The 15340-nt window shown below is 46.6% G+C and overlaps 2 protein-coding genes across 2 annotated transcripts in view; one reads left to right on the top strand and one right to left on the bottom strand.

Moving 5' to 3' along the window:
* Positions 1 to 2907: 2907 nt before the first annotated feature.
* On the top strand, positions 2908 to 4532 carry LOC110538840 (GTP-binding protein Rhes-like). Its single transcript, XM_021625818.2, has 2 exons — positions 2908 to 3663; positions 3860 to 4532. The coding sequence occupies exons 1-2, from the start codon at positions 2979 to 2981 to the stop codon at positions 4384 to 4386; spliced, it is 1212 nt and encodes a 403-aa protein (XP_021481493.2). The 5' UTR covers positions 2908 to 2978; the 3' UTR covers positions 4387 to 4532.
* A 2320-nt stretch (positions 4533 to 6852) lies between these two features.
* LOC110539183 (radical S-adenosyl methionine domain-containing protein 1, mitochondrial-like) overlaps positions 6853 to 15340 on the bottom strand; it is a 17305-nt gene continuing 8817 nt past the window's right edge. Inside the window, exons 6-10 of the mRNA XM_036939475.1 lie at positions 15084 to 15147; positions 14291 to 14438; positions 13661 to 13715; positions 11251 to 11354; positions 6853 to 9208 (exon numbers count right to left, since the gene is read on the bottom strand). Coding sequence (XP_036795370.1) covers positions 9043 to 9208; positions 11251 to 11354; positions 13661 to 13715; positions 14291 to 14438; positions 15084 to 15147 — 537 coding nt within the window. The 3' untranslated portion in view covers positions 6853 to 9042. The remainder of the gene's footprint in view (positions 9209 to 11250; positions 11355 to 13660; positions 13716 to 14290; positions 14439 to 15083; positions 15148 to 15340) is intronic.

Here is a 15340-nt window from a genome sequence, read left to right as displayed (position 1 = left end):
TACAGGGGAAACACAATGCTGTTTACTGCAGTGTACCATACAGGAGAAACACAATGCTGTTTACTGCAGTGTACCATACAGGAGAAACACAATGCTGTTTACTGCAGTGTACCATACAGGGGAAACACTATGCTGTTTACTGCAGTGTACCATACAGGAGAAACACTATGCCTGTTACTGCAGTGTACCATACAGGAGAAACACTATGCCTGTTACTGCAGTGTACCATACAGGAGAAACACTATGCCTGTTACTGCAGTGTACCATACAGGAGAAACACAATGTCTGTTACTGCAGTGTACCATACAGGAGAAACACAATGCTGTTTACTGCAGTGTACCATACAGGAGAAACACAATGCCTGTTACTGCAGTGTACCATACAGGAGAAACACAATGCTGTTTACTGCAGTGTACCATACAGGAGAAACACAATGCTGTTTACTGCAGTGTACCATACAGGGGAAACACAATGCTGTTTACTGCAGTGTACCATACAGGGAAAACACAATGCTGTTTACTGCAGTGTACCATACAGGAGAAACACAATGCTGTTTACTGCAGTGTACCATACAGGGGAAAACACTATGCCTGTGTGCACACGGTGAATGATGATCTGTCACGTTTCTCCAGGAACATTCCCCACCTACGCGTGAGCCCCAGGACCCATGATGACTAGCTAGTTGGATGATGTGGGTAGAGAGCCTTCACATTATTACAGAGAGAGGGGAGAACAGGGTCAGGGGGGTCCCGTCGCCCACGTCTCATCGGATGTCCAGAAATAGCCCAAATCTAATGTCTAAATATATCCCATATAGCACTAAATATACCCCATATACCCCTAAATATACCCCATATACCACATATACCCCTAATTATACCCCATATACCCCTAAATATACCCCATATACCTCTAAATATACCCCATATACCTCTAAATATACCCCATATACCTCTAAATATACCCCATATACCCCTAAATATACCCCATATACCTCTAAATATACCCCATATACCTCTAAATATACCCAATATACCTCTAAATATACCCCATATACCTCTAAATATACCCCATATACCTCTAAATATACCCCATATACCTCTAAATATACCCCATATACCTCTAAATATACCCCATATACCTCTAAATATACCCCATATACCCCTAAATATACCCCATATACCCTAATTATACCCCCCAAAAAACCTAACTATACTCCATCTCTAGCTGTGCTCCATCTCCATATCTAGCTGTGCTCCATCTCCATCTCTAGCTGTGCTCCATCTCCATATCTAGCTGTGCTCCATCTCCATCTCTAGCTGTGCTCCATCTCTAGCTGTGCTCCATCTCTAGCCGTGCTCCATCTCTAGCTGTGCTCCATCTCTAGCTGTGCTCCATCTCTAGCTGTGCTCCATCTCTAGCTGTGCTCCATCTCTAGCTGTGCTCCATCTCCATCTCTAGCTGTGCTCCATCTCTAGCTGTGCTCCATCTCCATCTCTAGCTGTGCTCCACCTCTAGCTGTGCTCCATCTCTAGCTGTGCTCCATCTCCATCTCTAGCCATGCACCATCTCTAGCCGTGCTCCATCTCCATCTCTAGCTGTGCTCCATCTCTAGCCGTGCTCCATCTCTAGCTGTGCTCCATCTCTAGCTGTGCTCCATCTCTATCCGTGCTCCATCTCTAGCCGTGCTCCATCTCTAGCTGTGCTCCATCTCCATCTCTAGCTGTGCTCCATCTCTATCCGTGCTCCATCTCTAGCCGTGCTCCATCTCTAGCTGTGCTCCATCTCCATCTCTAGCTGTGCTCCATCTCTATCCGTGCTCCATCTCTATCCGTGCTCCATCTCTATCCGTGCTCCATCTCTAGCTGTGCTCCATCTCTAGCTGTGCTCCATCTCTAGCTGTGCTCCATCTCCATCTCTATCCGTGCTCCATCTCTAGCCGTGCTCCATCTCTAGCTGTGCTCCATCTCTAGCTGTGCTCCATCTCCATCTCTAGCTGTGCTCCATCTCTAGCTGTGCTCCATCTCCATCTCTAGCTGTGCTCCATCTCCATCTCCATCTCTAGCTGTGCTCCATCTCTAGCTGTGCTCCATCTCTAGCCGTGATCCCTCTCTAGCTGTGCTCCATCTCTAGCTGTGCTATATCTCCATCTCTAGCCGTGCTCCCTCTCTAGCTGTGCTCCATCTCCATCTCTAGCTGTGCTCCATCTCCATCTCTAGCCGTGCTCCATCTCTAGCCGTGCTCCATCTCTAGCTGTGCTCCATCTCTAGCTGTGCTCCATCTCCATCTCTAGCCGTGCTCCATCTATAGCTGTGCTCCATCTCCATCTCTAGCCGTGCTCCATCTCTAGCTGTGCTCCATCTCTAGCTGTGCTCCATCTCCATATCTAGCCGTGCTCCATCTCTAGCCGTGCTCCATCTCTAGCCGTGCTCCATCTCCAGCCGTGCTCCATCTCTAGCTGTGCTCCATCTCCATCTCTAGCCGTGCTCCATCTCTAGCCGTGCTCCATCTCTAGCTGTGCTCCATCTCCATCTCTAGCCATGCTCCATCACCATCTCTAGCTGTGCTCCATCACCATCTCTAGCCGTGCTCCATCACCATCTCTAGCTGTGCTCCATCTCCCTCTCTAGCTGTGCTCCATCTCCATCTCTAGCCGTACTCCCTCTCTGTTACAGGTGTAACAGACCTGTGCTCCATCCTCCTTAGCTATTCGTTTCCCTGACATGTGAATTGGAAGGCTATAGCCTACACTTGACTGATATCACATGATTACAGCTATTTCTATGAAACTACCATAAAAGGAGCAGAGTGTTAACGCGATGTGATGATTCTCTCTAATGACGTAGTAACCAATCTGCCCAGCCATACTCTATAAATACCCGCGCCGACGCTCCTCTCCGCACACTGCAACGCTCCACTGCAACGCATCACATGGTGAAGCAACAGGTGTAACAGACCTGTAACAACAGACACCCCGGATGATCCCCGTGCCTGGAAGGAACATGGAGGTGAACACAGCAGAGAAAGTAATCTACCTTTCCGTTGATGGCACCGCCGACACGTTCAGCTCTTGTGCAACTGCCGGGCATCCACAGATCCAGCTCAACATGGACGATAATGTTGAACAAACGATTTCCAACCAGCTTCCCAATGTCAAAGTCACAGGTGTCAACTGTCAATCACCTACAATCCTCATGCGATACAAAAAGGTCTCGAGCATGACCAAGGCGAGTAAAGGGATCTTTAAAACGGTCACTGAGCACTGGAGACACACGGACAAGAAGACGAGGGTGGTCCGGTCTTCCAGCACGGGGACCACTCAGCCTACATCCTCGGAAATGTTCCCCAAAAGAAGATCCTTCGACCCGCTAGCGACGTTGACCCTCCCGGACCAGACTGCATGCACCGCGCCACTGGAGGAGATGCGCCTCACCAAGCCCCGTAACTGCCGACGCGTTGTAGTACTCGGCGCGCCCAGAGTGGGCAAGACGAACATTCTCAGGCGGTTCCTGCGCGGCGAGTTCGAGGAACAGTACGAGCCCACGGCAGAAGACTTCCACAGGAAGTTGTACCAGATCCGAGGAGAAACCTATCAGATTGATATCCTGGACGCAGCGAAGGAGAGAGACTTCCCCGCCAGACGGAGGCTGTCCATACTGACAGGTGTGTAGGTTATGAGTGTATAGGCTTTTGACCGTGTATAGATCTAATTGAGTTGGACAATGAAAAGTGTTTTAGTGTGCATTGAATTGGCCTTTGCATAGCCTTGATCTAATACATTGAGTTGGGAAATAAGTGTGAGTGTTTTTTGTTGTTGCATTGAATTAAATCACTAAATCTGTACTCTTCTCTACAACAGGTGACATATTTCTCCTGGTGTTCAGTGTGGATGACAGAGACTCCTTCAAAGAGGTGTACACACTGCGCAAAGAGATAATAGCAGCCAAGACCAAGCTGATGAAGCTCAGAGAGAATGCCCGGGTTCCCATAGTGATATGCGGCAACAAAGTGGACTTAGAGGCGGAGAGGGTCATCAGTCGCCCGGAGATGTTCCGAGCTCTTGGGGAGGACACGGCGCTCTTCGAGACATCAGCCAAAGACAGTACCAGTCTAGAAGAGATGTTCCAAGCCCTTGTCAAGCTAGGCGGTCTCCCTACCGAGACGCGTCCGTCGCAGCACCGCGAGATCTCCATACGTACCTACCAGGCGCTGAGCACCAGCAGAAGCCGTTGCGGCAGACGGAGCCGTGCGTTGGTTCCAGACGCGCCCTGCGGTGCGGTTTACCCACTGGCCCGCCGCCCCAGCTTTAACAGCGACCTACAGCTGGTAATGGGCCCCAGCCCCACTAAACGGAGCAAACCCATAGAGAAGTGTCAAATTCAATGAATTGAGGGACTTCTCAGTACAATACACATATTGTAGTATTACAATATATAACCACTATGTCAAGAGTTATACTCTGCTTTAGGCTACTGGCTGGACCAGTTGAGCCAACTGTGTAAATGTAGATTTGATTTGTGTACTGTGAAATAATAAAACAAAATATTATCATATTAATATGAGTTGTGTTGTGATATTTTAGTTAGCCTATCATTTTACATTTAGTTGAATCTCGCTTTGGGCTTCTGCTAAGTTAAAAAACATCAAAGACAATTTTACACAAGTGATCGATATCAAACAATTGACTCTTTATAGGTATTGGTTATATATATATATATATATATATTCCATTTAACAGACGCTTTAAATGGAATCCAGAGCGACTTACATCCATGTGTGCATAAATGTTACATGTGGGTGGTCCCAGGTATAGAAACAACTAGCCTGGCGTTGCAAGCGCCATTCTCTATCAACAGAACTACAAAGCTTCATATCAAATACGTAGGATTACCATTTATGGACAGATTCACATGGAAAGTATGTGGGTGGTAAAAGCCTGCAGGGGTGCTAGGTTCTATAACATCTCTCCGGTGGGCACGTCAGTTCTCTCCTGTCTGTTAAAAAGCACAAGGCAATGCTTTGAGTGTGGAGCATTTCCGAGTGAATGCAATGTGCGTGCGTGCCCCCCCAACACACAGTCCAGAGCTTTCTATTGCAAGGAAAGGCTCTTCATGACGTGAATTAATCGTGCTCAATTAACCATAGAAATTACACAATTACGCAGCCATAGTATCAGCACGGAAGTGACAGTTCTTTTACAGGTCAACTTCATTATAAAATGACAGGGTTATTAAGTTGATTACCAGATACTGAAAGCAACAGGCTTACAGTATGTCCATGTGATATCATCCATCCTCTGTTTTTCAGCACCATGGACAGGGCGTACCAAAACGGAAGTTCATACAGGAGTATCAAACATTAACCGGCACGAAGCACTCATTAAATACTGCTGGGGACCATGTCGTTAACGGTGAGCACTGCGGTTCCAATAGAGACACGAACGTCTCCCTTGGGACAGACAATAAACTGCATATAATTCCTTTTGCGGGCAAGTAGACACAAGCATTCATTCTGAATGTGAAAACATTGCGAGAAAGTACAACGAAGAAGAACATATTTTTCCAAAACGTTATTCTATAAATGTATTTTATGATAGAGCTTACTGTCCTGCCCTTGTCTAAAGCAAACGTTCACCACATTGAATGTCCTTTCATTATAAAAAAACGAATAAAAATAAACAGACAGTTTATCAAAATAACAAATCTGAACACTCAATGTGTGACGTAGTAATTGAAGAGTTTCATTCCAAAACGCCTTCTATCCATTTCAGAAGTGTTGGTAAATTAGCTTTTATTATTTATAGAAATTTTGAACGAGATTGGTGTGTTTTTTCACGATCTAAATCACTCACGCGGTTGTTCAATGACAGACGTGTTTAGTTTTAAATAACTTGTTTCATTTCAGAGACAAATAATCATGGTTTTTTTGCTAAATGGTCTGCCTCAGTCTCAGAGAAATCAGTAGTACTGCTAGGTTTTACACAGTAATAATATATATCTGCCTCAGTCTCAGAGAAATCAGTAGTACTGCTAGGTTTAACACAGTAATAATATATATCTGCCTCACTCTCAGAGAAATCAGTAGTACTGCCAGGTTTAACACAGTAATAATATATATCTGCCTCACTCTCCTCACTCTCACTCTCCTGTCTCCTTCTCTATACAGGTCAACACAGGGCCCTTCTCTATACAGGTCAACACAGGGAACAGGGGAAAACACAAGTTTAGAATATCAGGCAGAGAGACAGAGAGAGATCTAATTCCTACATGCTCCATTTAACATGACATTAATGTCCTGACATGGAGAGAGAGACAGAGACAGAGAGAGAGAGAGGAGGGCGACATGGAGAGAGAGAGAGAGACATGGAGAGAGAGACATGGAGAGAGAGAGAGAGAGAGACATGGAGAGATGATAACCTACTAGCCACAGTTGATATTGTGTGCATTCCAAAAGGCATCCTATTCCCTATGTAATGCACTCATTTTGGTTAGGACTCAGGTCAGGACTCAGGTCAGGGCTCAGGTCAGGGCTCAGGTCAGGGCTCAGGTCAGGACTCAGGTCAGGACTCAGGTCAGGACTCAGGTCAGGACTCAGGTCAGGACTCAGGTCAGGACTCAGGTCAGGACTCACAGGGCTCATAGGGCTCAGGTCAGGGCTCATAGGGCTCAGGTCAGGGCTCATAGGGCTCAGGTCAGGGCTCATAGGGCTCAGGTCAGGGCTCATAGGGCTCAGGTCAGGGGTCAAAGGGCTCAGGTCAGGGGTCAAAGGGCTCAGGTCAGGGCTCATAGGGCTCAGGTCAGGGCTCATAGAGCTCAGGTCAGGGCTCGGGTCAGGGCTCATAGGGCTCAGGGCTAATAGGGCTCAGGTCAGGGGTCAAAGGGCTCAGGTCAGGGCTAATAGGGCTCAGGCCAGGGGTCATAGGGCTCAGGTCAGGGGTCAAAGGGCTCAGGTCAGGGCTCAGGTCAAAAGTAGTTACATTTATAGGGAATGTACACCATTTCTTTAATGAGCATGAATGACCATAAATATCAGAATGAATAGTAGAAAGCATTTGTATTGAGTAAGAAATTGAACCAACTATGCATTTCACAGTCCATCTTACTTGGCAATCGGTTATAATTATCCTATTATAAAATGTGCTCTTCTTATTAACCCATGTACACTATACCTACAATACACCCAGCGTGTCAACAGACCCATCTCAACAAGCCTCCACAATACGCTCCGGTCTACAGTGTTGTGATGCTGTCATCAGGCTTAAACAATACGCTCCAGACTACAGTGTTGTGATGCTGTCATCAGGCTTAAACAATACGCTCCAGTCTACAGTGTTGTGATGCTGTCATCAGGCTTAAACAATACGCTCCAGTCTACAGTGTTGTGATGCTGTCTTCAGGCTTAAACAATACGCTCCAGTCTACAGTGTTGTGATGCTGTCTTCAGGCTTAAACAATACGCTCCAGTCTACAGTGTTGTGATGCTGTCTTCAGGCTTAAACAATACGCTCCAGTCTACAGTGTTGTCTTCAGGCTTAAACAATACGCTCCAGTCTACAGTGTTGTGATGCTGTCTTCATGCTTAAACAATACGCTCCAGTCTACAGTGTTGTCTTCAGGCTTAAACAACACGCTCCAGTCTACAGTGTTGTGATGCTGTCTTCAGGCTTAAACACAATACGCTCCAGTCTACAGTGTTGTGATGCTGTCTTCATGCTTAAAACAACACGCTCCAGACTCTTCTTGGTGCATTACATGTTGTGTACCTGTCAGACCAAGACTTTCATCACAGCTGATGGACAACAGAAGGTTTAAGCCCGTCTGTCTAATCTGGGATCTGCTCTGCACCTGGGCCAGATACAGGGACCACGACCACGTCACTCTGCCCAAACACACACACTCACTATCACTCTGCCCAAACATACACACACACACCCACCCACCCTCTCTCTCTCTCTCTCTCTGCCAGGTGATCCAGCCCCCTGCTCATGCTACATCTTCTCACGCTATGATGATGGGGAAGCAGAGCTCCATTCCAGGGACCTCGACAATAACAGTGGTTCACTACAGCTCTGATGACAGACAACTAGAGAAGCGTGGAGGAACTGGAGTCCGTGGCACGCTAACCTTCATAAACAACCTATTTAACTGCTGCTTTTGGTAACTGCTTGTCGTGTGTGTGTGTGTGTGTCTGTGTGTGAGTGAGAGTGTGTGTGTGTGAGTGTGTGTGTGACTGTGTGTGTGTGAGTGTGAGTGTGAGTGTGAGTGTGTGTGAGTGTGTGTGAGTGTGTGTGAGTGTGTGTGTGTGAGTGAGTGTGTGTTTGAGTATGTGTGTGTGAGAGAGAGATTCCCTCTACTACATTGAAGGGTACAGAATGATTTGTTCATAGAAGACATGGTGTGGAGAACCTTTCCCGAGTCCCAACAGCATCCTGTTAAACTGTAAAGTACAGAGCTTTATCAGAGTCCCAACAGCATCCTGTTAAACTGTAAAGTACAGAGCTTTATCAGAGTCCCAACAGCATCCTGTTAAACTGTAAAGTACAGAGCTTTATCAGAGTCCCGACAGCATCCTGTTAAACTGTAAAGTACAGAGCTTTATCAGCATCTCAGGCCCATCTAACCTGTCACTGATCAGAACACGGTGACAGCAGGTTAGCGTCATCTTACTGCAGCTAATCTACTTCATCAGTGTAGATGGTCGATTAGACCAGTAGCTACAGTTCATAGTGGCTGCCGGGGTAGTCTCCGGCTCAGTCTCCGGCTCAGTCTCAGTGTCAGTCTCAGTCTCCGGGTCAGGCTCAGTCTCCGGGTCAGGCTCAGTCTCCGGGTCAGTCTCGGGCTCCGGGTCAGTCTCGGGCTCCGGGTCAGTCTCGGGCTCCGGGTCAGTCTCGGGCTCCGGGTCAGTCTCGGGCTCAGTGTCGGTCTCCGGGTCAGTCTCGGTCTCCGGGTCAGTCTCGGGCTCCGGGTCAGTCTCGGGCTCCGGGTCAGTCTCGGGCTCCGGGTCAGTCTCGGGCTCAGTCTCTGGGTCAATCTCCCCTGTCTGTCAGCCAGGCTTGGAGACCCTCTGTCCTCCATGTCTCTGGTCTCCTATGGGGCCCCTGGCCTGCTGCTCCTGGAGCCCCTGGGTGATGTAGGCCTCCAGCAGCAACAGCAGAGTGGGTAACATGCTGTCCAGTAAGGCCAGGCCCTGCCACGAGCACCGCAGACCCCTACAAACAAGACAAAAGGGCTCGTCAGTGTTTCCCGAACTCAGACCCGGGGACCCCCAGGGGTGCACGTTTCGGCCCCTACCACCTCACAGCTGGTTCAAATAGACTCATACAGACACGGAGATACAACTACTGGGTCCCACTTTAAACAAACCACAAGTTATAAGGCTTAGAATACCTGTCTGTTGAAGGTCTGGGTTACCTGTCATCCAGGATTAGAAGACCTGTCTGTTGAAGGTCTGGGTTACCTGTCATCCAGGATTAGGAGGCCTGTCTGTTGAAGGTCTGGGTTACCTGTCATCCAGGATTAGGAGGCCTGTCTGTTGTAGGTCTGGGTTACCTGTCATCCAGGATTAGGAGGCCTGTCTGTTGAAGGTCTGGGTTACCTGTCATCCAGGATTATAAGACCTGTCTGTTGAAGGTCTGGGTTACCTGTCATCCAGGATTAGGAGGCCTGTCTGTTGAAGGTCTGGGTTACCTGTCATCCAGGATTAGGAGGCCTGTCTGTTGAAGGTCTGGATTACCTGTCATCCAGGATTACAAGACCTGTCTGTTGAAGGTCTGGGTTACCTGTCAGCCAGGATTAGGAGGCCTGTCTGTTGAAGGTCTGGGTTGCCTGTCATCCAGGATTAGAAGACCTGTCTGTTGAAGGTCTGGGTTATCTGCCATCCAGGATTAGGAGGCCTGTCTATTGAAGGTCTGGGTTACCTGTCATCCAGGATTATAAGACCTGTCTGTTGAAGGTCTGGGTTACCTGTCTTCCAGGATTAGGAGGCCTGTCTGTTGAAGGTCTGGGTTACCTGCCATCCAGGATTAGGAGGCCTGTCTGTTGAAGGTCTGGGTTACCTGTCATCCAGGATTAGGAGGCCTGTCTGTTGAAGGTCTGGGTTACCTGTCATCCAGGATTAGGAGGCCTGTCTGTTGAAGGTCTGGGTTACCTGTCATCCAGGATTAGGAGGCCTGTCTGTTGAAGGTCTGGGTTACCTGCCATCCAGGATTAGGAGGCCTGTCTGTTGAAGGTCTGGGTTACCTGTCATCCAGGATTATAAAACCTGTCTGTTGAAGGTCTGGGTTACCTGTCATCCAGGATTAGAAGACCTGTCTGTTGAAGGTCTGGTTTACCTGTCATCCAGGATTATAAGACCTGTCTGTTGAAGGTCTGGGTTACCTGCCATCCAGGATTACAAGACCTGTCTGTTGAAGGTCTGGGTTACCTGTCATCCAGGATTAGGAGGCCTGTCTGTTGAAGGTCTGGGTTACCTGTCATCCAGGATTATAAGACCTGTCTGTTGAAGGTCTGGGTTACCTGCCATCCAGGATTAGGAGGCCTGTCTGTTGAAGGTCTGGGTTACCTGTCATCCAGGATTATAAAACCTGTCTGTTGAAGGTCTGGGTTACCTGTCATCCAGGATTAGGAGGCCTGTCTGTTGAAGGTCTGGGTTACCTGTCATCCAGGATTATAAGACCTGTCTGTTGAAGGTCTGGGTTACCTGTCATCCAGGATTATAAGACCTGTCTGTTGAAGGTCTGGGTTACCTGTCATCCAGGATTAGGAGGCCTGTCTGTTGAAGGTCTGGGTTACCTGTCATCCAGGATTATAAGACCTGTCTGTTGAAGGTCTGGGTTACCTGTCATCCAGGATTATAAGACCTGTCTGATAAAGGTCTGGGTTACCTGTCATCCAGGATTAGGAGGCCTGTCTGTTGAAGGTCTGGGTTACCTGTCATCCAGGATTATAAGACCTGTCTGTTGAAGGTCTGGGTTACCTGTCATCCAGGATTAGGAGGCCTGTCTGTTGAAGGTCTGGGTTACCTGTCATCCAGGATTAGGAGGCCTGTCTGTTGAAGGTCTGGGTTACCTGTCATCCAGGATTAGGAGGCCTGTCTGTTGAAGGTCTGGGTTACCTGTCATCCAGAATTAGGAGGCCTGTCTGTTGAAGGTCTGGGTTACCTGTCATCCAGGATTAGGAGGCCTGTCTGTTGAAGGTCTGGGTTACCTGTCATCCAGGATTAGGAGGCCTGTCTGTTGAAGATCTGGGTTACCTGTCATCCAGAATTAGGAGGCCTGTCTGTTGAAGGTCTTGTACTTCAGAGGATGAGCTGAGAATCTGGTACAGATCTGCCCTGGGACTGAACAACTGCCAATGCTGCCACAGAAATAACATGAATCAGAGACAGATGTAGACAGGAAGTAAGGTGAATCAGAGACGGAGACAGATGTAGACAGGAAGTAAGGTGAATCAGAGACAAAGACAGATGTAGACAGGAAGTAAGGTGAATCAGAGACAAAGACAGATGTAGACAGGAAGTAAGGTGAATCAGAGACAAAGACAGATGTAGACAGGAAGTAAGGTGAATCAGAGACAAAGACAGATGTAGACAGGAAGTAAGGTGAATCAGAGACAAAGACAGATGTAGACAGGAAGTAAGGTGAATCGGAGACAAAGAAAGATGTAGACAGGAAGTAAGGTGAATCAGAGACAAAGACAAATGTAGACAGGAAGTAAGGTGAATCAGAGACGGAGACAGATGTAGACAGGAAGTAAGGTGAATCAGAGACAAAGACAGATGTAGACAGGAAGTAAGGTGAATCAGAGACCGAGACAGATGTAGACAGGAAGTAAGGTGAATCAGAGACAAAGACAGATGTAGACAGGAAGTAAGGTGAATCAGAGACAAAGACAGATGTAGACAGGAAGTAAGGTGAATCAGAGACAAAGACAGATGTAGACAGGAAGTAAGGTGAATCAGAGACGGTGACAGATGTAGACAGGAAGTAAGGTGAATCAGAGACGGTGACAGATGTAGACAGGAAGTAAGGTGAATCAGAGACAAAGACAGATGTAGACAGGAAGTAAGGTGAATCAGAGACAAAGACAGATGTAGACAGGAAGTAAGGTGAATCAGAGACAAAGACAGATGTAGACAGGAAGTAAGGTGAATCAGAGACAAAGACAGATGTAGACAGGAAGTAAGGTGAATCAGAGACGGAGACAGATGTAGACAGGAAGTAAGGTGAATCAGAACAATGGTGTGGAACATACAAATACTGAACACAACAGGTTAAAAAATGCTTTAATCACGGATGGCCCCTATTGATGCAAACCATGAATCTAGAAACAGCTGAAACCTCATCTTGGTATAGAATATAGTGTGTATATATATACTGTATAGTATGTGGACAGACAATGTAAACATAATCTGACCAAATGATGTGAGACTTTTGGTTCTGGGTTTAGCCTAGATTACCTGGTGAGTGATGCCGTCAGTATTCTGGGTTAACCTAGATTACCTGGTGAGTGATGCCGTCAGTATTCTGGGTTAACCAAGATTACCTGGTGAGTGATGCCGTCAGTATTCTGGGTTAGCCTAGATTACCTGGTGAGTGATGCCGTCAGTATTCTGGGTTAGCCTAGATTACCTGGTGAGTGATGCCATCAGTATTCTGGGTTAACCTAGATTACCTGGTGAGTGATGCCGTCAGTATTCTGGGTTAGCCTAGATTACCTGGTGAGTGATGCCATCAGTATTCTGGGTTAGCCTAGATTACCTGGTGAGTGATGCCGTCAGTATTCTGGGTTAGCCTAGATTACCTGGTGAGTGATGTCGTCAGTATTCTAGGTTAGCCTAGATTACCTGGTGAGTGATGCCATCAGTATTCTGGGTTAACCGAGATTACCTGGTGAGTGATGCCGTCAGTATTCTGGGTTAGCCTAGATTACCTGGTGAGTGATGCCATCAGTATTCTGGGTTAGCCTAGATTACCTGGTGAGTGATGTCGTCAGTATTCTAGGTTAGCCTAGATTACCTGGTGAGTGATGCCATCAGTATTCTGGGTTTACCGAGATTACCTGGTGAGTGATGCCGTCAGTATTCTGGGTTAACCGAGATTACCTGGTGAGTGATGCCATCAGTATTCTGGGTTAATCTAGATTACCTGGTGAGTGATGCCGTCAGTATTGTGGGTTAATCTAGATTACCTGGTGAGTGATGCCGTCGGTATTCTGGGTTAATCTAGATTACCTGGTGAGTGATGCCGTCGGTATTCTGGGTTAATCTAGATTACCTGGTGAGTGATGCCGTCAGTATTCTGGGTTAATCTAGATTACCTGGTGAGTGATGCCGTCGGTATTGTGGGTTAATCTAGATTACCTGGTGAGTGATGCCGTCAGTATTCTGGGTTAATCTAGATTACCTGGTGAGTGATGCCGTCGGTATTCTGGGTTAATCTAGACTACCTGGTGAGTGATGCCGTCGGCATTCTGGGTTAATCTAGATTACCTGGTGAGTGATGCCGTCAGTATTCTGGGTTAATCTAGATTACCTGGTGAGTGATGCCGTCGGTATTGTGGGTTAACCTAGATTACCTGGTGAGTGATGCCGTCAGTATTCTGGGTTAACCGAGATTACCTGGTGAGTGATGCCGTCAGTATTCTGGGTTAAACTAGATTACCTGGTGAGTGATGCCGTCAATCAAACGCAGTCCCATGACCAACACTTCCTCCAATCTGCAATCAGATGAATAAAGTTAACAGGTTGCTACAGTATATCATCTGCCATGCTGCGAGACAGGAAGCCTTGTCCGAAGCAGAATGGCCCATAGGGCAGGATTTCCTGTTTCTGTAGCGTAGAATCCCATGCTATGAGTGAGTCTGGAGTATTATTGGATGTAGGTCATTAACGTGCAGCACCGAATGAACTCTGCAGGTGAACAGTCTAAAGAGCAGACAGTAGATCAGCTGACTCACAGTCAACCAGTCTGTCCACACCTTCTATTGGCTGATATGGGGAGTGCACTTACCAATTTTTTTAAAGCATTATGAAATGTGATAGTTTGTTATTCCCCTTTCGACAGTGACGAGAACCTTATCGCGATGACGTGGCACGACACGATTTTCTGTTTGTACAGACGGACCACTTAGAAGTCAAATCAATGGTGAAAATAGTTATCTTACCCACTCAGAGATCCTAGATTATTAACAAATTGACAGGAGTTTTATTCTGAAGTGGACTATCCCTTTAATGAGTAGCACGGTGTGAACTGTGCAGGTAAACAGCCTGAAGCGGAAAGAAGTGGACTCACAGTGCCAGGTGGGTGAGGGGTATCCTGCGTCGAGTCCCGTGACTCCTCTGCTGCACCTCTCTCAACCAGACATCAGGCTCCAGAGTCTGGGTACGGGCCTCTCGACACACATCCCCCTCTCCACGGGGGACGAAGCGACCATGGGCACCTGGCAGACAGAAGAGTCCCACTTCAAATAAACAACCACAGATAAAGGCTTTATAGAGCATTCATAAAGTCTTTACAGAGCATTCATAACGTCTTTACAGAGCATTCATAAAGTCTTTATAGAGCATTCATAATGGTGTTACAGAGCATTCATAAAGTCTTTATAGAGCATTCATAATGGTGTTACAGAGCATTCATAAAGTCTTTATAGAGCATTCATAATGGTGTTACAGAGCATTCAGAAAGTCTTTATAGAGCATTCATAACGGTGTTAGAGCATTCAGAAAGTCTTTATAGAGCATTCATAAAGTCTTTATAGATCATTCATAATGGATCATTCATAATGGTGTTACAGAGCATTCAGAAAGTCTTTATAGAGCATTCATAAAGTCTTTATAGAGCATTCAGAACGTCTTTATAGAGCATTCATAAAGTCTTTATAGATCATTCATAAAGTTTTTATAGAGCATTCATAAAGTCTTTATAGAGTATTCATAAAGGTGTTACAGAGCATTCAGAAAGTCTTTATAGAGCATTCAGAAAGTCTTTATAGAGCATTCATAAAGTTTTTATAGAGCATTCATAAAGTCTTTATAGAGTATTCATAAAGGTGTTATAGAGCATTCATAAAGTACTATTAACTCACCTGGGCCCACTCCAAGGTACTGACTGGCCTTCCAGTAGCTCATATTGTGTTGGCTGATGGCATCCTTCAAAACAGACAGAAAATACACAAGGTATATTACAGATGTGTGTTGACTGTAGCAGGTAATATTCATATTCAGTAGATATGACAACCAATACAGCACAGAGAATAGCCTGGTGTTTCTACAGCAGGGTTTTCTACTCAATGTATTTCTACTGCAGGGTTTTGTACTCAATGTATTTCTACAGCAGGGTTTT

The sequence above is a fragment of the Oncorhynchus mykiss genome, chromosome 12, assembly GCF_013265735.2.
Source record: "Oncorhynchus mykiss isolate Arlee chromosome 12, USDA_OmykA_1.1, whole genome shotgun sequence".
Classification (NCBI taxonomy): Eukaryota; Metazoa; Chordata; class Actinopteri; order Salmoniformes; family Salmonidae; genus Oncorhynchus; species Oncorhynchus mykiss.
This window is presented reverse-complemented; position numbering and strand designations above follow the sequence as displayed.

Excerpts from the sequence above, each read along its gene's own strand:
- LOC110538840 (XM_021625818.2), top strand. The coding sequence starts at position 2,979 with ATGATCCCCGTGCCTGGAAGGAACATGGAGGTGAACACAGCAGAGAAA. Across the intron at positions 3,664-3,859 it reads GAGGCTGTCCATACTGACAG|GTGACATATTTCTCCTGGTG; the intron begins GTGTGTAGGTTA and ends TCTCTACAACAG.